Source organism: Bubalus kerabau, chromosome 11 (assembly GCF_029407905.1).
Source record: "Bubalus kerabau isolate K-KA32 ecotype Philippines breed swamp buffalo chromosome 11, PCC_UOA_SB_1v2, whole genome shotgun sequence".
Taxonomy (NCBI): domain Eukaryota; kingdom Metazoa; phylum Chordata; class Mammalia; order Artiodactyla; family Bovidae; genus Bubalus; species Bubalus kerabau.
This window is the reverse complement of record NC_073634.1, coordinates 22,671,211-22,698,475: the sequence shown is the minus strand read 5'-3', so window position 1 is coordinate 22,698,475 and position 27,265 is coordinate 22,671,211. Positions and strand designations below refer to the sequence as shown.

General features: G+C 37.9%; 1 protein-coding gene and 1 long non-coding RNA gene across 6 annotated transcripts in view; one reads left to right on the top strand and one right to left on the bottom strand.

Annotated features, from left to right (window-relative positions):
• The window catches only part of PRKD3 (protein kinase D3), an 86,967-nt gene that overhangs the window by 39,534 nt on the left and 20,168 nt on the right, over positions 1-27,265 (top strand). For all 5 annotated transcript variants that reach the window (XM_055539822.1, XM_055539818.1, XM_055539819.1 and 2 more), the window contains 8 exons: positions 1,024-1,162; positions 3,538-3,669; positions 4,457-4,614; positions 8,919-9,111; positions 12,180-12,257; positions 14,999-15,182; positions 17,351-17,474; positions 26,114-26,191. In XM_055539822.1, coding sequence (XP_055395797.1) covers positions 1,024-1,162; positions 3,538-3,669; positions 4,457-4,614; positions 8,919-9,111; positions 12,180-12,257; positions 14,999-15,182; positions 17,351-17,474; positions 26,114-26,191 — 1,086 coding nt within the window. The remainder of the gene's footprint in view (positions 1-1,023; positions 1,163-3,537; positions 3,670-4,456; positions 4,615-8,918; positions 9,112-12,179; positions 12,258-14,998; positions 15,183-17,350; positions 17,475-26,113; positions 26,192-27,265) is intronic.
• On the bottom strand, positions 16,813-27,260 carry LOC129622924 (uncharacterized). Its single transcript, XR_008700189.1, has 3 exons — positions 26,902-27,260; positions 17,754-17,954; positions 16,813-17,066 (listed from the first exon to the last, which is right to left on the bottom strand). It is a non-coding gene; the product is annotated as an uncharacterized LOC129622924 (long non-coding RNA).

Here is a 27,265-nt window from a genome sequence, read left to right as displayed (position 1 = left end):
ATTAACTGAGGTTTCTTAAAATGCAAGTAAACTTTAAAATTTCTAATTAAGTCATTATTTTCAATTCCTAAAAATTTAACTTTTTCCCCCAGAATTGAGACCTTTTTAGAGATGTATATAAGAATTTTTAATGGGAAAATTAAGGCCATAAAGTAAGATGAACCAGGTTGGTATCTGCACCTAAAATATATGCCGTAAGATCCTTAATTGATGTAGAAGTGGGCTACAAGTTTGGCTTGGCCTTTTTCAGTGGGCAAAGTAAACAGGAAAACCTGATTAGTTACATGATCAAACTGCTCATTACAAAACCAACTGGATGGGAACAAGGAAAAATCATCCAAGGTCAGGATATCTTATTTAGAGGATACAGTGAGTTGACTCCATAAAGAAGATATTAAACTTGGTAAACCATCAAGATGTAAAAGTTAAGAGAAAGCATTACTCAAGCTAGATTAGCGTGGTAATTGAGCACAGGGAATATGGCTAGACTAAGAAACTCAACTTTTTAATTTATTTTTAATTAGCTTAAGTTTAAATAACTACATGTGTCCATATTGAACAACAACAGTATGGCTGGTAGTTGACTAGATGGGAAGCTCAGTTCTAAAGGACAGGAAAGACTGCTCATCTCTCAGTCTTTGTAAGAATAGCACTAAATTGAAGATTGTATTCTTCATCAATAACTGAGTAAAGAAATTCTACACTTCTAAGAGACAAATGTTTTAAGATATCAGTAATTCTTTATATTGCTTACTTTTATGTTTTTGAACTTGAGAATTATCCAAGATGCTTGAGCACATCGTTGATCTAATTTGGATATTAATAAAATTGTTAGCAAATAGTGTCTCCAGGAGATGATGAGGGACAGGGAAGCCTGGCATGCTGCAGTCCATGGGGTTGCAGAGAATTGGACACGACTTGATAACTAAACAACAACAACAAAAGTACATTTAAAATTATTTCATAAGATTGAGACATTTACTTACGAAATGAGTATACTGATATAGGACTCTTTTCCTACAGTTTCCAGAGTGTGGATTCTTTGGCATGTATGACAAAATTCTTCTTTTTCGCCATGATATGAACTCAGAAAATATTCTGCAGCTCATTACCTCAGCAGATGAAATACACGAAGGAGACCTAGTAGAAGTTGTTCTCTCAGGTAAGTAAATAGTTTCTTTTATTTTGTTGCCTTTTTTTTCCTCCCAAAGAACCTTTTTTTTTGGGGGGGGGGGCTTGAACTAAATGCTATATTTAATTATACTTTGTAAATACTATAGTTGCTTACTTCTGTGTTGAGCTTAAAGCTCAACATTCAGAAAACGAAGATCATGGCATCCGGTCCCATCACGTCATGGCAAATAGATGGGAAAACAGTGTCAGACTTTATTTTTCTGGGTTCCAAAATCACTGCAGATGGTGACTGCAGCCATGAAATTAAAAGACGCTTACTCCTTGGAAGGAAAGCTGTGACCAACCTAGACAGCATATTAGAAAGCAAATACCTTACTTTGTCAACAAAGGTCCATCTAGTCGAAGCTGGTCATGTATGGATGTGAGAGTTGGACTGTGAAGAAGGCTGAGTGCCGAAGAATTGATGCTTTTGAACTGTGGTGTTGGAGAAGACTCTTGAGAGTCCCTTGGACTGCAAGGAGATCCAACAAGTCCATTCTGAAGGAGATCAACCCTTTCTTTGGAAGGAATGATGCTGAAGCTGGAACTCCAGTACTTTGGCCACCTCATGCAAAGAGTTGACTCATTGGAAAAGACTCTGATGCTGGGAGGGATTGGGGGCAAGAGGAGAAGGGAACGACAGAGGATGAGATGGCTGGATGGCATCACTGACTCGATGGACGTGAGTCCTGGTAAACTCCGGGAGTTGGTGATGGACAGGGAGGCCTGGCGTGCTGTGATTCATGGGGTCGCAGAGAGTCGGACACGACTGAGCGACTGAACTGACATGATTTTTACTTTCAGGAAGGTTACATCACAGATGAGAAAATAGGAAAATAAGAAAGAAAGTGTTAGTCGCTCAGTTGTGTCCAACTCATTGTGACCCCATGACCGTAGCCCACCAGGCTCCTCCGTTCATGGAATTCTCCAGGCAAGAACACTGGAGTGGGTTGCCATTTCCTTCTCCAGGGCACCTTCCCAACCCAGGGATCGAACCCAGGTCTCCCATATTGCAGGCAGGCTCTTTACCATCTGAGTCACCAGGGAAGCCCTCAGGAAAATAAGCCCTGAATTATTTAAAGCTAAGGGAATTATCAGTTGAATTGGAAGAGGACTATATTCCTCTTTTGACTCAAAGAAATGAAACAATTACACTGAAATTCTGTTTCCTTTTCCCATTTCTGTGACGATTTGGAGAAGAAAATCAGAAGGAAAAAAAAGAAATAATGAAAATGTGGAAGAGGAAACTGCAATATTGGTTGATTCCATGACTTAAACAATGCTCCTTCTCTTCTTTTTCTTCGTGGACATTTTCTTATTCTCTGTTTTCCCCTCTCACCCATTCTTGCCGTCCATTGTTCCTTAGCCCTGCTATTTCTTACCTCATCCGACAGCAGGTGGGCAGGATAGCTAGTGAGAAGTGTCAAGGAATAAAGAAGGTGTGTAGTAGGCCTGTAGAACTTGTGTTTGGCAGCAAAGGAAAGAGGGAGGGAGAGACGTAGAGGGAGGGAAAAAATAAATAAAGAGATGGGAGAGAAGGAAAGGAAGAAAGGCCAGGCCTAGAGTCCAGCATTCTGCCACCATTTTTTTCCCTCTTCCCAGTTTCATCTTTGCAGTCTTGAGGCTCTTTCTGATCACCACCTTTCCTTATTAGTCTCTAATCCTTACTGTTTATCTTCTCCACTACAACCCCAAATTCTGTACACATCCCAGTCCTTGTCTTTCCATTGTAGAGGGGCTTCACTCCCTGTCTTCCCGGTGGTCATGCTCATATCTGTTCCTTTTTTGCTCTGGAGCCTACATCAGCCCACAGGGATATCCATAGTGACTTGCACGTGATGTTGAAAGGATGTCTGATGATGGATGCATCTGCTACTGTTGAGTTGCTCACAGAGGGGAAAAGAGTCTCTTTCTTATCCACTGGGACTGTGGAGAACAGACAGAGTGTATCCTGGGATCCTAAATGAGGACTGAGTGCATTTCTCCCAGAAACATTGCTATAAGTTAATGTTAAGTTTTATAATTTTTTAAAATTTAGTGTTCTATTTCCCAGTACATTATAAGTTAAATAGTTTTTAACTAGCTAAAATAAATATGACAATCATTTGCAATCTGACTCCAAGAAAATGCTTTTGGAGGTCAAAATACGTACTTTTGGAGATCAAATTATTTAAATTTGTCAGCTTCTTAAATAAAGTTAGAAAACCATGATGTTAAAGTCTTAAAATAATTTTTTATGGGTGAAAGATGAGTTTCAGAAAAAGAAATCTGTATACTTTGACATAAATGCTTATGGTTGATGTTCTTAATCTTATCACAACTGCAAGTATAGGGTTTATTTGAATATTTTTCTTATTTTTAAAGCTTTGGCCACAGTAGAAGACTTCCAGATTCGTCCACATACTCTCTATGTGCATTCTTACAAAGCGCCTACTTTCTGTGATTACTGTGGTGAGATGCTTTGGGGATTGGTACGCCAGGGACTGAAATGTGAAGGTATGTGTTCTAAATTTTTGATAATTTGAAATAAGTTTTCACATTTACATTCTTTAATCATCAATGAAAAAATAAGATCATTGGTCAGTGACTAGGTAGTACCCAAGGTTTGGAAGCAGAGCAATCTGGTTGTTCTGTATTAGAATTGCCAGGGGGGTAGGATGCAGGTGCACATCTGATTTGTCAGTATACTTGTTCTGTAAAGGACCAGAGGGTACATACTGGTATTTTAAGTTTTTCTGGCCACGTGGTCTCAGTTGCAGTGGCTTAACTTTGCCATTGCAGCATGAAAATAGCCATGGGCAGGTGGTAAACTGTGAGAATGCTGTGTTCCAAAAAATTATTTATGAGCACTGAAATCTGAATTGCATGTAATTTTCACATGTCATAGTCCACAGTTTGCTGAAGTTATTTAAGCCAGTGGTTCTCAAACTTCACTATGTATCAGAATCACCTTGAGGATTTGCTGAAACATTACTTTGCAAGGCCCCATCCCCAAAGTTTCTGATTCAGTAGGTCTGAGGTGAAGCCCAATCATTTATTAGATTTCTAACAAATTCTTGGGTGCTGCCCTGGGGAGCACACTTGAAGAAACCACTGCTTTAGCTAACCTAACCTTTCTAAATAAACCTTTCTACACATTTCCTATTCTTAGCTTGTTATCTGCGTTCTTCATTAGGATAGCTACTGCTGCCAGAGAAAATAAAAGAAGCACCTTTTTTTTTAATGTATGCACTTAGATGGTTAAGTTAAAAAAATTTTTTTTAACCTTTTAAAATATATTTAGGCTGTGGATTAAATTATCATAAACGATGTGCCTTCAAGATTCCAAATAACTGTAGTGGTGTAAGAAAGAGACGTCTCTCAAATGTATCCCTGCCAGGACCTGGCCTCTCAGTTCCAAGACTCCTGCAGACTGACTATGTAGCCCTTCCCACTGAAGAGGTATGTACTCTAAGATAATAGAGGGCATTTTTACCACTTACTCTTTATGTTTCTACAGTATATATGATGTCATCCTAAATCATAAGTTATATACTAAAGAACAGTAGCGTTCCTACACTTAAGAAACTTAAAATGTATCACTGTAAACAGGGCTTACCAGTAGCAATGAATTGCATGTTGTATAGTTTGAGATCACCCTATCACTTGAACCACGAGATCAGTCTCCTGACCAGTATCCTGACTCCTGTTCTCCACACTGCACTACAGCTTAATAGTCAGCAACCAATTAGATCGCTCCCTTCAAGGAAACCTCTATATATTCTGCATTTCCGACAATCTGTAGTATTCAGCATTCCCTGAACACATCCTTTCTCCCCACCCCCCTACATTTGCTCTTGTTGATATCTATCCTATATGCTTTTTCTAGACCTAGCTCAACAGCTACCTTACTTGATTTCCCTTTACCTAGAAGTTATTTTTCTGAATGCCATACCACTTTTCAAACCTCCTTGATGGTGTGTATAGCATTCTACCATAATATCACAGCATTTGTATACTAGATTGTCCTCAAGGAGTTTAACTGTTTAGAGAAGACAGTATTCATGTCTGTCTTTGCCTCACCATGCCCAAGCTCCGTATCTTGTACTTTAGTTGGCGCTCAGCCATAAATGAATAAGTGTTTGAGTGACATCACTCATCTTTACGGTATTCCAGTGAGGTCTGTATACTGTGAGATAGCTGGCACTCAGAATTATCAAGTGACTTGACTAAAGTCACAGAAATTAGTAAGCAATTTTAGAATTTAACCCAGATCTGCTTATGTGTAAATCAAATGTAGTAGATTGGGGAAGAAAGAAATAACTGCCTTACTTATTTGGTACTACTTTAAATAACTTCCATCCGTAGATTACAGTCTTAATTTAGTTATTTCTGTAACCCCTTTGGCCTTCTATATATTAATGGCAAAATCAAGCCATTGGACTGCTGTCTTGACAGCTTTATCACAAGATTTCGCTAAATTGAGGAACTAAAATAGAAGCTTCTGAAATTCTTTCACAAAAATCCCACATTTCCATATTGCATAGCCCTACTATGACATTTTTAAAGTATAAGATGAGTGCTGTAGCATTAGAACTGAGAATGAGGAGTTATTATAAATACATGCAAAAGTTTAGGGAAAGATTGATAATAGAAAAATTAATGCATTTTACACACAAGCTACACAGGGAAACTTGGCTCGAATTGGGGGCTGTAGAATGAACATATGTTGTTTTAAGAACCCCACAAATGGTACTGGTTTGTCAGCCATACCCACTGAGTATTACAAGATTAGGAAATAACAGGACCGAACAGATGAATAAGGTATTCAGTTTTAATTTATTCATTTATATTTTACCCGGAAGATGAAAATTCTTTACAGAAGTATAAGGAGAGTGACGTGTTTGAATTGGATAGATTGTGCAGTGTTTTAGAACAAGTAGAAACTGTAGTAAAGAATACCGTCTCAAAAATGAAGGTACATTCAGTAAGAAGAGCTGAGAGCTCATGGAGGAAAATCAGAGGGGAGGAAGAGTGGTAAAAGCGGACAATCTAAAGGAGTAGAGGAAACAGTGAAGAGATGGGAGCGTCCGAGTCTGAACCAGGTTTAGAGAAGAACTCACTCTAAGTGGCTGCAGGAAGCACCTCGTAACTTGTCAGATGCCAGTCTTCGTGCTGGGATGCTTTACTTACCTTTTCTTCTGTAATCCGCACCACAATCCTGGCAGGCATGTAGCTGTTGTCTTGGTTTCATAGATAAAGCATGAGGAAGAAAAGTTTCTAAGGAGTCAAAATATTAAACTTCACTAACTACTGACATAAGAGAAGGCCAGTTTGGAATAGAAGCCTTTGAATCTGACCCTTGGGTTGTCATGTAATAAGGCAGTTTCTGTCAGTGTCTGAAATCACTGTAAAGGGAATCAAGTAAAGAGGTGGAGAGGCAGAAGAAAATAGACTGTTCGTTGAATTTGGTTAAAATGGAACCACCAGGTTTAGAGAAACCAATGTTGAGTGATGGCTGTTTGGAGATGAGAGAGATTAACGTTCATCTCAGTGCATTTGGGAGAAACTTTTTTTTTTCCTGCCCCATGCGTGACTTGTAGAATTTTAGTTCCCTGACCAGGGATCAAACCTGCACCCTTGGCTATGAAAGCATAAAGTCCTAAGCACTGGACCACCAGGGCGTTCCCCATTTGGGAAAATTTCTGCAGGAACAGTACAGAATCAAGGTAGAAAGAAATTCTTGATTCTTAAGTGTGCACATTAAAAGTAGAGATATTTCTTTCACTGAAAAATGTTCCAAAGTCGAATATATATAATTGGGGAATTGCCCCCTTTAAATTTTTTATATCACCTTTATTATTTTATATGATTGAGAGTTGGCAATATTATGAAGTTTTTATGAGCAATTCAGCCAAAATTAGTTTAAACACACATTGTGGAAATAATTAGATTACTTTCAGGAAATTTCTGTCTACACATCAATAAGAAAGAAAGGAAAATTTAAGCTAATAAGTAATTTGTAAAGAGGGCCATTAAAGCAATGTAAGAAAAGAGCTTCCACTCAATTCTAGTTACTCTCACTGGTCCCATTTTAGCCAAGTGCTCTAGGTAATTCTACCAGCATTCTCCATCCTCCAAATTCTGATTAAGTCTGTTGTACCTTTCTTGCCTTCTTCACTCAGTAGATGGTAAACCACTGTTATTGGCTAGATTGCAGTCTGCTCAAGGGTGTTGAGATGGGGAAAAGGTTAAGAATCACTGTACTGCTAAGTAGAAGACCCAGGTGTAACTCAGGTCAGTCCACGTGTTTGTTTTAAGCTTGAGACATAGACTAAGTGGTTGAAGCAGAGCAAGAGAAACACAGTGTTGAGTCACCACTAGACTGGGGGCCCAGGGATAAGCAAAAGCTGAAGGCATCCGTTTCTGGTTCCTGCTGGCTGCTTTATCAGCTCTGAGGAATCACTTCAGTGTTCCTTTTGCTGACGGTGCTCTGTACGTGGAGGAGGGTTGGGCCAGACTAGAGCAGGACACCTTAGACAGCTGAAGTCTGCAAGTTTGGTTTGGGTTTTGACATTCTTTTTGTACTTTTCTTAAATTGCTTCATAATTTGCTTTAGAACGTTTCTGGCTACACATTATTGAAAAACTATCGAGCAGAGGCTGTATTTGTGTTGTTTTTATAGTGCTTTCCTCCAGTGGTCATCCCTTTTCTTTTTTCCTTCCTCCTACTTCCTTCAGGAAAAAAGCCCTTTATTTTCTTCTCTCATTTCTGCTGTACACTTCTCTGTCTTTTGATTTCTTTTGGCTTCTGTTGGTTGAACATATCAATGTACAGCGACTCAATTCTGAGTTACCCACATTACTGGTTATAGAAGGCAGTCCTGGCAGTGACGAGGCAAGCAGCTACAGCAAGGTCTGCAGTGCATCTAGAAGGCAGTTAGGTATTTGGATTTTGTCCTTGAGAATAAGGACCGTATCCATTTTCATATTTCTAATACATAGTAAAGGACAGTCAATGAATGTTGAATGAATATGATGGGCTATATTGATCTGACCTGGAATTAAATTGATTGTTTCCTTGGTATACATAAAAAGGGTCATAGTTTAAAAATCCATTTATCCCTCAAATGGCACAAAAATTTTTAACCACATCTTCTTTAATTTTTCTTTTTGCTCACCTGAGAGGGAAAAAACCAAATAACTGAAATATACTTAAAATATCAAGGAACTTCTTAAAGCATTATTACTAAGGGTAAAGTTGTTTTAATTTACATCTGCCATTATTAATGAAAGATTTTTACATACTTATTTTAGTATTTATTAAAATAGATTTTAAAAACCAAGACTTGTTTCAAAATATTTTCAGACGTTGTGTTCAGTAGCTCAACATGAGCAGCACTAACCCTTCTAAATTTACTTAATTTTCCTGTAATTAATTTCTTGGTAAGGAATTTGAATGTTATAAACTCATTTTAAGGTTTTGTTTTTTATTTGTGAAATGTCATATGTGCCTGGCAAATAATAGTTAATCAATGGATACATATCTGTGAGGATGAAAATACCTTGCATAAATAATAGCAAAAAAATTCTACGCTTTTCTTTTTCAAGGGTTGGTAAGTTAAGCTTCCAAGGGAAACTGCTTAGATCCACATTTTTTTATTTGTGGCTTTAGTGTTTGAAATAAATGACTTCTGTGGTCAAACCCTGATCTGAAGACTTTGTTTTTAATGTTGACTTACACTATGGAAATTACTTATGTTTTAGTCACATGTTCACCAAGAACCTAGTAAGAGAATTCCTTCTTGGAGTGGTCGCCCAATCTGGATGGAAAAGATGGTCATGTGCAGGGTGAAAGTCCCACACACGTTTGCTGTTCACTCATACACCCGTCCCACGATATGTCAGTACTGCAAGCGGTTACTGAAAGGCCTCTTTCGCCAGGGAATGCAGTGTAAAGGTAGGATTGCATGATTTTCTGAAGTAAAATTCATATTTGTTTTTGTTAGCAAATATAACATAAAATACTTTTTACTTCAGAAGGCTTAAGCAAATAAATTGGTCTCATAGTTAAAAAAGAAATATGCATATATGTGTATCTATTAACGATGACTAGTATCAGCAACATGTGTATTCTGTACCAGGAGCTATGCTAAAGAAAAATTAGAGTGTAAACAGAAAAACTAGAATTTGAATCTGTGAGATGTGGCTGCTTAACAATTGTCAATATGGAACCATTAGTGAGCAGGTAAGCTAATATTTGAGCTTAAGTCTTTCTGATTCCAGAGCCAGACACTACCCAAAATATAAAATAATGCCCTCCTCTTTCCATTAAATGGAATCACCGACTCGATGGACATGAGTGAGCAAGCTCTGGGAGTTGGTGATGGACAGGAGGCCTGGCGTGCTGCAGTCCATGGGGTCGCAAAGAGCTGGACACGACTGAGTGACTGAACTGAACTTTCCATTAAGTATTCATACACGCACACACACACACAGCAACATGTTACAAGAGTTTTATTTTTGCTTTAATTATGTGGCTGTGAGAGCTGTACCAAAATTGTCATTCTAAACAATCACACTGAAACAGGCAGAAATAGTGGAAGCTACTGGAATTATTATGGGGACCATCTATATTTAGATACTAACCCAAAACACTGTCATAGAATTCCAAAAACATCTCTAATGAACTATGTTTTTAATAGAGTAATGGTTTCCTGTAGTTACATAATGTTTTAATGCTTTTAAAAGATGCTTTTATCTTTTTGTCTCGCATCTTCTCAACAGTGCTGCACAACTATGTGAAAACCAAAATAGAGATATTAAATGTGTTATTAGGCATTGAGCCAAGATAAGATATAAGTAATCTGTCTGTAATCTTATGTACTTATTTTTCATGTGATTACTGTAATTATCATTACTTCTTGATACCATACTTTTTATGTAAAAGTATTTGTGGAATTGAATTACCTAGTTTTATCTAGGTAAAACATTGGAATTGAGATCTTTGCAACAAAAGTTCTGTTTTCAGTGTTGAATTAAATAATTTATGCATAAATTTAATTTATAAGTATATAAGAAAACTTTTTTTAGCAATATTTGGCTACATACATAGAGAATACATTGTACATTTGTTGCCAGTATTTAATAACCATCAGGCAAGCTTAATTAAATGTTGAAATTTTATTTCAACAGCTTACTTTTGAATATGAGTTAATATATAAATTAATACTTTAAATATCAACACTAAAGTGTACTGGCAAGCAGCCACTAAAGAATGTTTTGGGAAAGAACATTAAGAACAGATGTACAAATTCTAGCCAGCAGATAATCTTAGTAAAGGTAGTAAATATGCCGTTCTGCTGAGTAGAACAGAAACATTCTAAAACCACATGCAAAAAAGCACAGTACTTTTTAAAAGAACAATTGAATAAAATATGTAAGTAGATTAATGAATTTTGAAATAAAATCAATTAACTATGTGACTGGCTTAGTAGTTTAACTTCTTAGAGCTCTAAAAGAATAATGTTTTATGCTTATATGGTTCACAAAGTATCAAAAAGGCATAATTTATTCAGTAATCCCTGTATTTTTACTTCAAAAGTAAAATAGACATTTTCATTCACTTGTTAAGCTAAGAAAAAAATAGTTAAGATAAAACAGTTATGCAGGATCATTTGAGAAAAATATACAATTCTAAGAGCAATTAATTTATTCATTCATCTGTTTTCCACTTTGTTATGTTAAAATTTCAGGGCAGCTTATATAAGCACATATAGGATAAAAGAAAACATAAATAAATTAATAAAAAACATGGGCAGGAATATAGAGAAGTGTAAGTGACTGTCATTAGAACTACATACTTGCTGCATATGGGTGGTAAACTTGGCTTTACATTTCAGAGGGAAAGGGAAACCTTGTTATTTTCACAATTTGCAAACCTCATGAGATAAAAAACAAACATTTAAATGTATGCCAGTGTTAATACTAGTTCGTGTGAATTTTCCTAGGGCCTCACCTTTTTAAAGACATTACATAATGCAGATTTTCTCATCCACCAAATTATTATTTCATAGAGCTTTTTCTTATAATGACCTTTCTGTATTCTATTGGCATGATACCAAGAGTTTTCTTCAGTTATAGAAGTTACAAAATTATTCTAAATCAGGACTTGAAATTATTTTTACCCATTTATTGTTGGTAGAATTATTTTGAAGGTGGTGTTAGATAGTAGTTATAGCAGTGGGTTTCAGTTTTAATGTTAATTAACTAAAGAAGTCATTAAAGTACCCGTTTCTCAACCTCACTCCCTGAGCTGCTGACGTAGTAGGTTAGGGGTGGGGCCCAAACAAGATCGGGCATCTCAAAAGATGCTGATGTTCCGGGCCTGGTGACCACAATTTGAGAACCATGAGTTACACAGTAGTATTGAACAGCTTGGACGTCACTGACACTCATCTGCAGTGCAATCAGCTCTGAGGTTCTTGCAGGCTGAAGAGAGCCATTATATACTACAGGTGGGGGACCTTGTGCGTGAGAAGCTCAGTCCTTTCTTGCAAGGTTGTCTGGGAAAGCTCTTACTAATTCCTAAAAAATGGTTGTAGCATTGCAATTTCTTTTCTGCGTATGTACCAGGTCCTGATAATTAGGAATTGAAAGTAACTGCCTGACATATGTTGGAAAGGGATTTAATCAGCCTGAGAAACTCTTTAAGGGGGATATGGAAAGAAGAATGTGACATAAGGGAGGGAAGCATGGATCTGCAGCATTTTGGCAAAGTATAAGCGGTATAAACTTAATTTTACAGATAAAGAGACTGAGTGATCCCTGAGGGATTAACCAACTATTAAGAGATGGTATAAGAATATGAAACCAGACCTTTTAAGACCTGAGTTCTTGTAGAGGAAATCTTTATTATTTCATCATCATTATTAATAATACTGTATGTGTGAGTAAAGAAAGTCTTTAACCATATCTGATACTGCCTGACTTTTTACATAAATTAATAAGATGAATATTTTGTTTTAGATTGTAAATTCAACTGCCATAAGCGATGTGCATCTAAAGTACCAAGAGACTGCCTTGGAGAGGTTACTTTCAATGGAGGTGAAAGTCTTTTTCTTAATTTCCAGAAAAGATCACAATTCTTTTGTGTGTTATCTTTATATAAGGTTATATTTGCATATTTTATTTTGTTTACTTGGTTTCTTTGACTTTTTTCTGATTTAATAATCAAGCAAAATACAGATATCGCTAATAGTATACTTTTAATTATGCCTCTGGTCTCCTTTAACCACCTACCACTCTGTAGTCATATGTGGCAAATGATGCTGCATATTCTCATTTGTCTTTAGACATAGCAAAACTTATTTTATAACTGTGCTGTTGTCCCTAGAACTATTTCATATTTCTAGTATTTATTAACTACTTAATGAATTCCAGGCACTATTGTAAACATTTTATATATATTGACATTTAAACCTAAGAACAACCTTTTGAGATAAGGACTTAGAGATGAGTAAACTTAGGCACAGAAGCATTAAATAATTTGCCTAAGAGATACAACCAGTCGTGGTAGAGTTGGGATTTGAATCTGTGTGGTCTGGCATCTAAGTTCATAGTCTTTAGAAGTCATTGTACTGTCTCACTTTCTCTTTTTCCATCAAATAATCATTTAGCTGAACATTCTAGCCTTTTTACCTTTTTTTTCCCCCTCTTTTCAAGATTATATCACTCAAAGTGATTACCTTTTTTGGAAGAAAGGAGTAAACTTGCAGCATAATTTTTCCTTAATATTACATGGCTGGTAAAAATTGAATATAAGTAGTTCTATAGGAAAGGCTTCCCTGGTAGCTCAGATGGTAAAGAATCTGCCTGCAGTGCAGGAGCCCTAGGTTCAAGCCTTAGGTTAGGAAAATTACCAGGAGAACGGATATAGGAGGAAAAGCATGAGGAGTGGAAATTAATCTCCTTAAGAGTTTAACATTTTCTCATGTGGTATGTTTTCTGTGGTTGCTGTTTAAGACCATTGACAGAGCATGATTGGTTTCTTCGTTTCAGTTGCTCAGAATTAATACAGCTTTTCTACATGATTGAAGTCTTTTCTAGATTTAGCTAGTTCATGTATTTTTGTCCTTGTCTACCTTTTGACAAATGGATATGAAATACATTTATATTCATTTTAATGTTTATTTATCTCTTTCAGATATTTACTGTTTAATTAGGAGTTTTTTCTCTCTAAATTACTTGTTCATGTGTTACATATTCTACTAATTCTTGGTCAGCTTCATTGAGATATGAGTTGTATACCATACAGTTCATACATTTAGTTTATTCCCAGTTATGCAGCCATCACTACAGCCTAATTTTAGGGCGTGTTCGTCATCCTGAGAAGAACTCCATACCAATTAGTTGTCACGTCCCATCCACTTTTCCCTGCTAGCCCCTGGCAACCACTAAGTCAACTTTTATCTGTATCAGTTTGTCCCTTCTAGACATTTCATATAAATAGGATCATACAATGTATAGTCTTTGTGACTAATTTCTTTCACTTAGCATAATGTTTTCAAGGTTCATCCATGTTGCATGTATCAATACTTCATTGTTTTTTTATTGATGAGTAGTATTCCTCTGCCTGAATGTTCCACACTTGATTCATTCATCACTGGTCAGCCATGGTCCTTTGAGTTGTATCCATTTTGGAGCTATTACAAACAAGGCAGCTATGAACATTTAAGTACAATTGACTACATGTGTTTCCATTCCACTTGGGTAGATAGCCAGTAATGGAACTGTTGAGTCATATGGTAGCTCTGTTTAATATTTTGAGGACTGCCAAACTGTTTACCAAAGCAGCCATACCATTTTACATTCCCACCAGCAGTGTATGAGGAGTCTCATTTCTACGTATCCTTTCCACCACTTGTTAATTGTCTGTCATTTTGATTGTCACCATCCTGGTGAGTATGAAGTGTTGTCTCATTATGGTTTTGATGTGCATTTCCCAGATGGCTAACTGACATTGCGTATCTTTTTATATACCTCTTGGTCATTTTTACATCTGCTTCAGAGCAGTATCCCTTCTGGTCCTTTACCCATTTAACTAGGTTATTTATTTATCTTTTTAATATGGAGTTGTAAGAATTCTTTAGATATTCTGGATACAAGTCCCTTATTTGATACATGATTTGCAGATACTTTCTACCATTCTGTACACTGCCTTTTCACTTTCTTTGAGGTGTCATTTGTAGCAGAGAAGTTTTAAATTTTGATGAAGTCCAATATATTTGTTTTTTCTTGTCATTTAGGTTTTTGGTGGTATATCTAAGAAGGCTTTGCCTAACTCACAATCCCAAAGTTTACTCCTATGCTTTCTTCTAAGAGTGTTATAGATTATTTAGGTCTGTGATCTACTTTAAGTTAATTTTTGTAATTGATTTAAGGAAATCTTCCCAATTTCCTTTTTTCTTTTTTGCATATAAATATCCATTTGTCCTATGACCATACACTGAACAGAATGTTCTTTTTTCATTGTATTGTCTTAGACACTTGTGGAAAATGAGCTGACCAGGTCTATAATATAGTGGCTAACCTTTTACTTTGCTTCTAGTATCTTTTGTCATATCAAAATTTAAAATTATGATGCAATCAAGTTAATTTTCTGCCTTATGATTTTTATACTTACATCATCCTAAGAAATATTTCTTTAACTTGAATCATAAAAATATTTTTCTGTAATTTCATTTAAGAATTTTAAAAATGGTTTTCACATTTGATATACTGTCTCTATTTAGGTGTATTGATATTCCATTAATGTAAAATTCTGAATTCATTTAAAACTTTGCCAGAGCCATCTACTTTGGGAACAGATACAGATATACCAATGGATATTGACAGTAGTGACATGAACAGTGATGGTAGTCGGGGCTTGGATGACACAGAAGAACCATCTCCCCCAGAAGATAAAATGTTTTTCTTGGATCCATCTGATCTTGATGTGGAAAGAGACGAAGAAGCTGTTAAAACAATCAGGTAATGCGTGGGTATGGACTACAAGCTATTTCCAAATGCAAGGTCAGTCCAGGAGTTCTGTTAAAAAATAACAAATCATATCTCTTTAAGTGGAACCTAGAAATGTAATTATAAAAATAAAATTGTTTTTCTTGAAGTATAGTTGCTTTACAATGTCGTGTTAGTTTCTGCTGTATAGCAAAGTGAATCATTTATACATAAACGTATCTCTCTCTTTTTTTAGATTTCCTTCTCATTTAGATCACTATAGAGCATTGATTAGAGTTCTTGTGCTCTACAGTAGGTTCTCATTAGTTATCTATTTCATATACAGTACTATATGCTTGTCAATCCCAATCTCCCAATTCATTCCACCCCCTAAAATGTAATTTAAAATCAATTAAATTGTGGCTAATGCTTTTACATGTACCACGTGTAAATTTATTTTTCTGAAATAAATTATATTCCTCTTGCTGTCCACTCAAGATGAGAAGGTATGAGAATCCCGTTTTCTTAAAAAGAAAAATGCTTTATTTAAATACAGTCTTGATAATGATACCTAGCTGTGTAGCAGTCTTTCACAAAGTGCCAGCATTGGACTTCAGGTAAAGCAACCAGTTTCTTTACACAGGCATATTAGCTAATGTTGCAAACCCCAGTAAGAATGTATACCTGAGAATGTTGTACAGAGATGATGGTGATGAATTTGGGGGCAGTTTTTGTATTGCAGTTCATCTGTTAGCTCTTTGTAAAAATGTTCCTGGATTATGAGACTTATATATCCTCCTATATTTATAGAAATTCAGTTTTTTTAGATATAGCATATAAGATATACTACTTTGTGATACAATGTTAACATTTTAAGCAGGTTTTGTTTTTCATTGACAGCAAATAGGTGTTTAGAGAAAATTGGTCATTTGTCAGTCTCATATGGCTGAGTCATTTATTCAGTTCGTCTTATCATTAAATTATAGCTATTATTATCATTATCATTATTAACTAAATGTTTGCCCAAATTGGAGACTTAAGAGAACTAAGCTTGTTTCCTAATCATGGATACTTCACAGTTTAAGAGCAAGTATTTAACTGTTTGAGACTCAATTGAAAAACAGTGTATTTTTCACACACTTCTGCCAAGGTGCTCTTTCTCTCCAGCTACACTGTTACTGACCTATGTTTCAGTATTACCCGATGTGACTCATTTCATTATTTATTATTTTTACTTTCTTAATACCTGTAAATCATTTTTCTTTCAGTGTCTTCTGTAAATAATTGTTGCTGACAACATGAATAATGGACTTTGATATTTGAATTTTGTCCTGTTATGAATTTATTACTTTGTCATGTTATCTAGGGTACGATTTCTAGTAGCAGTCCCAAATGAGACCCTCTCCCAGGCTCCAGATTTGCCAACCGGAGAGGATTCTTTCTGCTCTGTTTATTGTTTTCGTATGTCCTGTGGCCCTCCAGAAATATTCATGACAAATAATGATGATTTACAGTATTGTTGTAGGAAGGGGGGGACCCCACTCCAGGGCCCCAAGAGCGGGCTCTTGTCTAACACTTGGAAAAAAATTGTCGGAGGAGACATGTGCTGACAAAGCAAGAGATTTTATTGGGAAAGGGCACCCAGGTGGAGAGCAGTAAAGGGAACCCAGGAGAACAGCTCTGCCATGTGGCTCGTAGTCTTGGGTTTTATGGTGATGGGATTAGTTTCCAGGTGGTCTTTGGCCAATCATTCTGATTCAGAGTCCTTCCTGGTGCCACACGCATTGCTGAGCAAAGATGGATGCTCGCAAGAGGGATTCTGGGAAGTGGGTGGACACGTGGTGTCTCCTTTTGACCTTTCCTGAACTCTTTTGGTTGGTAGTGGCTTATTAGTTCCATATTCCTTACCAGGACCTCCTGTTGTAAAACAACCCATGCAAATGGTTATTAGAGAGCCTGGCCAGGGTGGGCGGTTTCAGTCAGTGTGCTTCCCCTAACAGTATCATCTTTGTCTTTTATAGATTAACTATGTATCATCATAACAGGATTAATTTATCTTTTTCTTCTTAAGCCATTGTTTGTCTTCGTAAGATATTTTGAAGAATTTTAGTTTAATTATTTTTAAAAGGGTTTGATTTTACTGTATTGATCTTTTAAGTTAACATTATAAATATTTGTCATAAATTTAAAATATTTTTTAGTCCATCAACGAGCAATAACATTCCGCTGATGAGGGTCGTCCAGTCCATCAAGCACACAAAGAGGAAGAGCAGCACAATGGTGAAGGAAGGGTGGATGGTCCATTACACCAGCAGGGACACCCTGGTCAGTAGTCACAGGCATCTTACTATGGTAGTGAAACTCGGTTATGTGCTTTACTTTGTGCGTTTTTTAAGTCCAAATGGGAATGAGATATATATTAAGACATCATAGTACACCAGAACCATCTTTATATTTAGGATGTTAGGAATATTTAAAAGGTGGAATATTTAATGTACTATTTTTATAAATTGGTAGAACAGTAGAGATTCAAAGCAAGTCTGATGGTACACCACCAAATGCACAATCTCTGAAAGAAAGAATTGATATTCCCTGGTGGCTTACATGGTTAAGAATCTGTCTGCAATGCAGGAGACCCAGGTTCAATCCGTGAGTCAGGAAGATCTCCTGGAAAAGGGAATGGCAACCCACTCCAGTATTCTTGCCTGGAGAATCCCATGGACAGAGGAGCCTGGTGGGTTACAGTCCATGGAGTCGAAAAGAGTCGAACACAACTAAGCGACTTTCACTTCACAAACTTCTGCTCTGCAAAAGACAGTGTTAAAAGATTGAGATGACAAGCCACAGACTTGGAAGAAATATTTACAAAAAAGATATCTGTAAAAGACTCTTCTCCAAAATATACAAAGAACTCTTAAAATTCAACAGTAAGAAAACTTAATAACCTGATTAAACAATGTGCTGAAGACCTTAACATGTACCTCACCAAAGAAGATACCTAGATAGCAGATAAGCATATGAAATGATGCGCCACATCTTATGTCATAGGGCAAATGCAAATTAAACAGTGAGATACTGCTGCCCATCTGTTAGAACAGCCAAAATCATAAACACTGAGAACACCAAATTCTGACAAGATGTAGAGCAACGAGAGCTTTCTTTGATTGCTGGTAGGAATGCAAAATGGTATTGCTAACATTTGAAGACAGTTTAGTAGTTTCATGCAAACCTAAAATGCTTTTACCAGATGATCTAGCAGTCGTACTCTTTGCTGTTTACCCAAAGGAAATAAAAACTTACATTCACATGGAAACCTGCATATAGATATTTACAATGGGTTTATTCATAATTGCCAAAAACCTGGAAATAATAGATCTCCTTCAGTAGGTAAATGGGTAAATAAACTGTTCTAAAGACAATGGAATGTTATTAAGCACTAAAAAGCAATGAGCTGTTAAGCCATGAAAAGACTTGGAGCAATCTTAAGTCTATATTGCTACATGAAAGAAACCAATGTAGGAAGATTACATACTATATGATTCCAACTATATTATTTTCCAGAAAAGGCAGACCTGTGGAGGGTACAGGGTGGGGACAAGTAGGAATGAATAGGTAGAACACAGAACTTTTAGGGCAGTGAAAATACTCTATGTAATACCACAATGATAGGTACTTGTCATTATGCGTTTGTCCAAACACATAGAATGCACAGCACCAAGAGTCAGCCGTATTATATAACCTATGGACATTTATGATTATGATGTGTCAAATATAGGTTCACCAGTTGTAACCATTGTACCACTCTGTTAAGGGTGTTGATGATGGGATCTGGGGTTATACATGCCTAGGGACAGGAAGTATATATGGGAAATTTCTGCCCCTTCCCCTTAATTTGCGATGAACTTTAAATGGTTCCCAAAAAGTAAAGTATTAATTTTAAAAAATAGTTTATAGACACATGTTTAAAAAAAAAATGCTGCATGGCAAAGAACAGAAACAAAGACAAACGACAAACTGGAAAAAGTTTTTTTTCAACCCAGAACACAATAGAAAAAAAAGGAATGAATCTGAACAGACAGGTCTCAGACAAGGAGATGCAAATTAACTCTTAAGCATAAGATCTTGATCTCATTTTTAATGAAAAAAAATACAGTTTAAAATGTTACGAAAATACTAGCCAAATAGTATACTAATTAAATAGCCAAAGCAGTCTTGAGAAAGAATGGAGCCGGAGGAATCAACCTTCCTGACTTCAGATTATACTACAGAGCTGCAGTCATCAAGATGATATGGTACTGGCACAAAAACAGAAATATAGACCAATGGAACAAGATAGAAAGCCCAGAAATAAACCCATGCACCTGTGGGTACCTTATTTTTGACAAAGGAGGCAAAAATATACAATGGGGCAAAGACAGCCTCTTCAATAAATGGTGCTGGGAAAACTGGACAGCTACATGTAAAAGAATGAAATTAGAACACTTCCAAACACCATATACAAAGATAAACTCAAAATGGATTAAAGACCTAAATGTAAGACCAGAAACTATAAAACTCGTAGAGGAAAACATAGGCAGAACACTCGATGACATAAAGCAAGATCCTCTATGACCCACCCCACACTCGATGACATAAAGCAAGATCCTCTATGACCCACCCCCTAGAGTAATGGAAATAAAAGTAAACAAGTGGGACCTGATTAAACTTCAAAGCTTTTGCACAGCAAAGGTAACTATAAGCAAGGTGAAAAGACATCCCTCAGAATGGGAGAAAATAATAGCAAGTGAAACAACCGACAAGGATTAATTGCCAAAATATACAAGCAGCTCTTACAACTCAGTACCAGAAAAACAAACAACCCAATCAAAAGGTGGGAAAAAGACCTAAACAGACATTTCTCCAAAGAAGACATACAGATAGCTAGCAAACACATGAAAAGATGCTCAACATCGCTCATTATTAGAGAAATGCAAATCAAAACCACCATGAGATATCACCTCACACCGGTCAGAATGACCATCATCAAAAAATCTACAAACAAAAATGCTTTAGAGGGTGTGAAGAAAAGGGAACGCTGTTGCACTGTTGGTGGGAATATAAATTGATACAGCCACTATGGAAGATGGTATGGAGATTCCTTAAAAAACTAGGAATAAAACTACCATATGACCCAGCAATCCCACTCCTGAATAAACCCTGAAGTTGAAAAAGACACATGTATCCCATTGTTCATTGCAGCACTATTTACAATAGCTAGAACATGGAAGCAACCTAGATGTCCATCAACAGATTAATGGATGAAGTTGTGGTACATATACACAATGGAATATTAGTCATAAAGAGGAATGCATTTGAGTCAGTTCTAATGAGGTGGATGAACCTAGAACCTATTACACAGAGTGAAGTAAGTCAGAAAGAGAATGATGAATATCATATACTAACGCATATTTCTCCACTCGTCTCCAGTAGCATATTGGGCACCTACCAACTTGGGTAGTTTATCTTTCAGTGTCATACCTTTTTGCCTGTTCATACTGTTCATGGGGTTCTCAGGCAGGAATACTGAAGTGGTTTGCCATTCCCTTCTCCAGTGGACCACGTTTTGTCAGAACTCTCCGCCATGACCCGTCTGTCATTGGTGGCCCTACGTGGCATGGCTCATAGTTTCCTTGAGCTAGACAAGGCTGTGGTCCATGTGATCAAATTGGTTAGTTTTCTGTGATTGTGGTTTTCATTCTGTCTGCCCTATGATGGATAAGAATAAGAGGTTTATGGAAGCTTCCTGATGGGAGAGCCTGACTGAGGGGGAAACTGGGTCTTGTTCTGATGGTCCAGGCCATGTTCAGATAAATCTTTAATCCAATTTTCTTTTGATGGGTAGGGCTGTGTTCCCTCCCTGTTGCTTAACCTGAGGCCAAACTGTGGTGGAGGTAGTGAAGATGATAGCGACCTCCTTCAAAAGGTCCCATGCACGCACTGCTGCACTCAGTGCCCCCAACCCTGCAGCAGGTCACCGCTGACCCACACCTTTGCCGGAGACTCCTGGGTACTCATGGACATGTCTGGGTCAGTTTCTTGTGGGGTCACTGCTCCTTTTTCCTGGGACCTGGTGCACACAAGGTTTTGTTTGTGCCCTCCAAGAATCTGTTTCCTCAGTTCCTGTGTAAGTTCTGGTGGTTCTATGGTGGGGTTAATGGTGACCTCCTCCAAGAGGGCTTATGCCATACCCAGGTCTGCTGCACCCAGAGCCCCTCCAGCAGGCCACTGCTGACCCATACCTCCACAGGTGACACTCAGACATAGTTCTGGATGAGTCTTTGTGGGTTGGGCGTGCATTTTGTGACCTTCCTAGGTCTGAGCAGCTCAGGTGACCAATTGCTTGGAGATTGCACTGTCCCAGGTGGGCCATGTGCCTTAATGACCTCCTCAGTCCCGGCCACTCGGTTTCCCAGGTGTACTGCTCGAGCAAAAACAACACCCAGTTGTGGATGTGATGGGTGATGGTAGTAAAGTCCGATGCTATAGAGAGCAATATTGCATAGGAACCTGGAATGTTAAATCCATGACTCAAGGCAAATTGGAAGTGGTCAAACAGGAGATGGCAAGAGTGAACATTGACATTTTAAGGAATCAGTGACCTAAAATGGACTGGAATGGGTGAATTTAATTCAGATGACCATTATATCTGCTACTGTGGGGATGAATCCCTTAGAAGAAATGGAGTACCCATCATAGTCAACAAGAGTCTAGAATGCAGTACTTGGATGCAATCTCAAAAATGACAGAATGATCTCTGTTCATTTCCAAGGTACCATTCATTATCACAGTAATCCAAGTCTATGCCCTGACCAATAATGCTGAAGAAGCTGAACAGTTCTGTGAAGGACCTACAAGACCTTCTAGAACTAATACCCAAAAAAGTTGTCATTTTCATTATAGGGGACTGGAATGCAAAAGTAGGAAGTCAAGAGATACCTGGAGTAACAGGCATATGTGGCCTTGGAGTACAAAACAAAGCAGGGCGAAGGCTAACAGAGTTTGCAAAGAAAACACACTGGTCATAGCAACAGTAGAAACACCCTCTTCCAATAACACAAGAGAAGACTCTACACGTGGACATCACCAGATGTCCAACACTGAAATCAGATTGATTGATTATATTCTCTGCAGCCAAAGATGGAGAAGCTCTATACAGTCAGCAAAAACAAGACCGGGAGCTGGCTGTGGCTCAGATCATGAACTCCTTACTGCCAAATTCAGACTTAAATTGAAGAAAGTAGGAAAAACCACTAGACCATTCAGGTATGACCTAAATCAAATCCCTTATACAGTGGAAGTGACAATTAGATCCAAGGGATTAGATCTGATAGAGTGCCTGAAGAACTATGGACGGAGATTCGTGACTTTGTACAAGAGGCAGTGATCAAGACCATCCCCAAGAAAAAGAAATGCAAAAAGGCCAAATGGTTGTTTGGCGAAGCCTTACAAATAGCTGAGAAGAGAAGTGAAAGGCAAAGGAGAAAGGGAAATATATACCCATTTGAATGCAGAGTTCCAAAGAATAGCAAGGAGAGATAAGAAAGCCTTCCTCAGTGATTAGTGCAAAGAAATAGAGGAAAACAATAGAATGGGAAAGATTAGTGATCTCTTCAAGAAAATTAGAGATATCAAGGGAACATTTCATGCAAAGATGGGCACAATAAAGGACAGAAATGGTATGGACCTGATAGAAGCAGAAGATAAGAAGAGGCAGCAAGAATACACAGAACAACTATACAGAAAAGATCTTCATGACCCAGATAACCACGATGGTGTGATCACTCACCTAGAGCCAGACATCCTGGAATGTGAGGTCAAGTGGGCCTTAGGAAGCATCACTGTGAAGTGAAGAGGAACTAAAAAGCCTCTTGATGAAAGGGAAAGTGGAGAGTGAAAAAGTTGGCTTAAAGCTCAACATTCAGAAAACAAAGATCATGGCATCTGGTCCCATCACTTCATGGGAAATAGATGGGGAAACAGTGGAAACAGTGTCTGACTTTATTTTTCTGGGCTCCAAAATCACTGCAGATGGTGACTGCAGCCATGAAATTAAAAGACACTTACTCCTTGGAAGGAAAGTTATGACCAACCTAGACAGCATATTGAAAAGCAGAGACATTACTTTGCCAACAAAGGTTCGTCTAGTCAAGGCTATGGTTTTTCCTATGGTTATGTATCGATGTGAGAGTTGGACTGTGAAAAAGGCTGAGCGCTGAAGAATTGATGCTTTTGACCTGTGGTGTTGGAGAAGACTCTTGAGAGTCCCTTGGACTGCAAGGAGATCCAACCAGTCCATTCTGAAGGAGATCAGCCCTGGGATTTCTTTGGAAGGAATGATGCTAAAGCTGAAACTCCAGTACTTTGGCCACCTCATGCGAAGAGTTGACTCATTGGAAAAGACTCTGATGCTGGGAGGGATTGGGGGCAAGAGGAGAAGGGGACGACAGAGGATGAGATGGCTGGATGGCATCACCGACTCGATGGATGTGAGTCTGGGTGAACTCTGGGAGCTGGTGATGGACAGGGAGGCCTGGCGTGCTGCGATTCATGGGGTCGCAAAGAGTCGGACACAACTGAGTGACTGATCTGATCTGATCTGAGTGGAGGTGATGGAATTCCAGTTGAGCTATTTCAAATCCTGAAAGATGATGCTGTGAAAGTGCTGCATTCAATATGCCAGCAAATTTGGGAAACTCAGCAGTGGCCACAGGACTGGAAAAGGTCAGTTTTCATTCCAATCCCAAAGAAAGGCAATGCCAAAGAATGCTCAAACTACCATACAATTGCACTCATCTCACCCGCTAACAAAGTAATGCTGAAAATTCTCCAAGCCGGGCTTCAACAGTACGTGAACCGTGAACTTCCAGACGTTCAAAGTGGATTTAGAAAAGACAGAGGAACCAGAGATCAAATTGCCAATATCTGTTGGATCATCGAAAAAGCAAAGAGTTCCAGAAAAACATCTACTTCTGCTTTATTGACTACGCCAAATCCTTTGACTGTGTGGATCACAACAAACTGGAAAATTCTTCAAAAGATGGGGATACCAGACCACCTTACCTGCCTCCTGAGAAATCTGTATGCAGGTCAAGAAGCAACAATTAGAACTGGACATGGAACAACAGACTGGTAGCAAATCGGGAAAGGAATACGTCTGGTTCCAAATTTGGAAAGGCTGTATTGTCACCCTGCTTATTTAACTTACATGCAGAGTACATCCTGCGAAATGCCAGACTGGATGAAGCACAAGCTGGAATCATGATTGCTGGGAGGAATATCTGTAGTCTCAGATATGCAGATGATACCACCCTCATGGCAGAAAGCGAAGAACTGAACATTCTCTTGATGAACGTGAAAGAGGAGAGTGAAAAAGTAGGCTTAAAACTCAACATTCAGAAAACGAAGATCATGGCATCCGGTCCCATCACTTCATGGCAAATAGATGGGGAAACAATGGAAAGAGTGTCAGACTTTTATTTTGGGGGGCTCCAAAATCACTGCAGATGGTGACTGTAGCCTTACAATAAAGACGCTTGCTCCTTGGAAGAAAAGCTATGACCAAGCTAGACAGCATATTAAAAGCAGAGGCATTACTTTGCCAACAAAGGTCCGTCTAGTTAAAGTGATGGTTTTTCCAGTAGTCATGTATGGATGAGAGAGTTGGACTATAAAGAAAACTGAGCACCAAAGAATTGATGCTTTTGAACTGTGGTGTTGGAGAAGACTCTTGAGAGTGAGTCCCTTGGACTGCAGGGTGATCCAACCAGTCCATCCTAAAGGAAATCAGTCCTGAATATTCATTTGAGGGACTGATGCTGAAGCTGAAACTCCAATACTTTGGCCACCTGATGTGAAGAACCAACTCATTGGAAAAGACCCTGATGCTGGGGAAGATTGAAGGCCGGAGGAGAAGGGGACGACAGGAGATGAGATGGTTGGATAGCATCGCTAACGCGATGGACATGAGTTGAGTAGGCTCTGGGAGTTGGTGATGGACGGGGAGGCCTGGCATGATGCAGTGTATGGGATCACAAAGTCAGATACGACTGAGCAACTGAACTGAACTAAACACATATACAGAATGTAGAAAAATGGTACTGAAGAATTTATTTGCAGGGCAGCAGTGGAGAAACAGACATGGAAAGAGACTTACGAACATGGGGAGAGAGGAGGAGAGGGTGAGATGTATGGAGAGAGTATCATGGAAACTTACATTACCATATGTAAAATAGCCAATGGGAATTTGCTGTATGTCTCAAGAAACTCAAACAGGCTCTGTATCAACCTGGATGGGTGGGATAGGAAGGTAATGGGAGGGAGGTTCAGAAGGGAGGAAATATATATATACCTATGGGTGATTCATGTTGAGATTTGACAGAAAGCAACAAAATCCTGTAAAGCAATTAGCTTTCAATTAAATAAATTTTAGAAAATGTTACGAAAATACTAGTTTTTATTTATCAGTGTAGCACAGGATGAAAAGGGTTAGTAATAAGCTGTATTAGTGAAGGTTTGAGTAAATAACACACTCATGTTGCTGATGAGACTGTAAGTTGGATCCAGAAATAGAGGAATAACTTAACACTGTCAAGAAAAATTACATATGCATTTATCTTTTGATCCAGTAAGGCATCCTTAAGAAATTTAGTCCATGGATAAAGTATTTGTGTGTGCATGCATGAGATTCTTGAAAAGAAACCTCCAAAATGTAATAACATTGTTTGCCTTGAGTAAAGGTGGGAGTGAGATAGGGGTGATGATGGAACTATACTTTTCTGTATTTATCTTTTTAATTTTTCAAATTTTGAAGCTCATGAATTTTATACCAGTACAAACTTATAGATAAGAGATGAGAGGGAATGGAGAGTTCAGACACTTTGGAGGAATCATTACTTTTGAACCTTACAGTTTTGTGCTCTTTGTAGAGAAAAAGGCATTATTGGAGACTGGACAGCAAATGTCTTACACTGTTTCAAAACGAATCTGGATCAAAGTATTATAAGGTAAAGATTTCATATCTTTTAAAAATATGTACATTAAAATACTGTGTGTTTTCCAAATATATCCAAGTAATATTTATTAGTTGTTATATTGGATTACAGCTGTTACAGCTCTGCCTAATATAGTTTCTAGAAGTCACTGTTAAGATCCTTGTAAAAGCAAGTATCCTCTACCCCTCCATTTCACCCCTTGCAACAGCCTTGCTGCCGAAGTTTTTTTTGTTGTGCGATTCTTTTTTCTGGCCTATCAGGTTGCTGCTGTTTTCCTTCTGGGTACCAAGTGGTCCTCCGTATCAGTGGATGTCTAGCCATTTTATATAAGGGACTTGACCCTTGCATATGAAAAGACAACTAGACTGTGATTTAGATTAGACTATGAGAAGTCCTGTGATTATTGCTGATCAGCAGAAGCCATTGTGGTATTCAGCATTTCTTCCATTTTCCATTTTACCTTAGACCCCAATTCCCAGATGCTTCTTTTGGCTCTTTTTTATACAATTCTCTTTGCTCGACTTGCTCCACATTTTGCCATGTCACCAGTTGACACCAGATAAAATTATTAGTATAGTGATTGTATCAGGAAGAAAGAAAATAGAGACTAATGAATTGCTTTGAATTGGTTGAGTTTTTCTAAAGAAGTTTTCTACTTTAGGAAGTAGACTAAACATAAATGATTGTTAAAGTTATGGACAGAACCAGAATAGAGCACTTACACTTATTCTGACATCCTCCTTTGCTGCTGTTATTTCTGCCTCGTTCTCCTTTGGGGCCATATCTTGCAGATAGCAGCCAGTAGAGTTGTTGTTGAGATGACTTCCTGACAGCTGGGATATGGCAGGTGTTGGCTATAGCAGCAACCGCACTTCTAAATCCTTTCTTTCTAATGATCTGCTACAGGCCTGAATTACTAGCTTGGTTATTATACTCCATGCTCTCTGCCTTTGTCCTTGATGGGCACGCAGATCATTCAGAGCAGATACCCTCATAAGACTTGACTGTGTGCCCATGTGCCACATTCACATACTTGTGTTTGTCTTTAATGGTATTCATTAGAAATGCATATCTTTGATTGTTTAG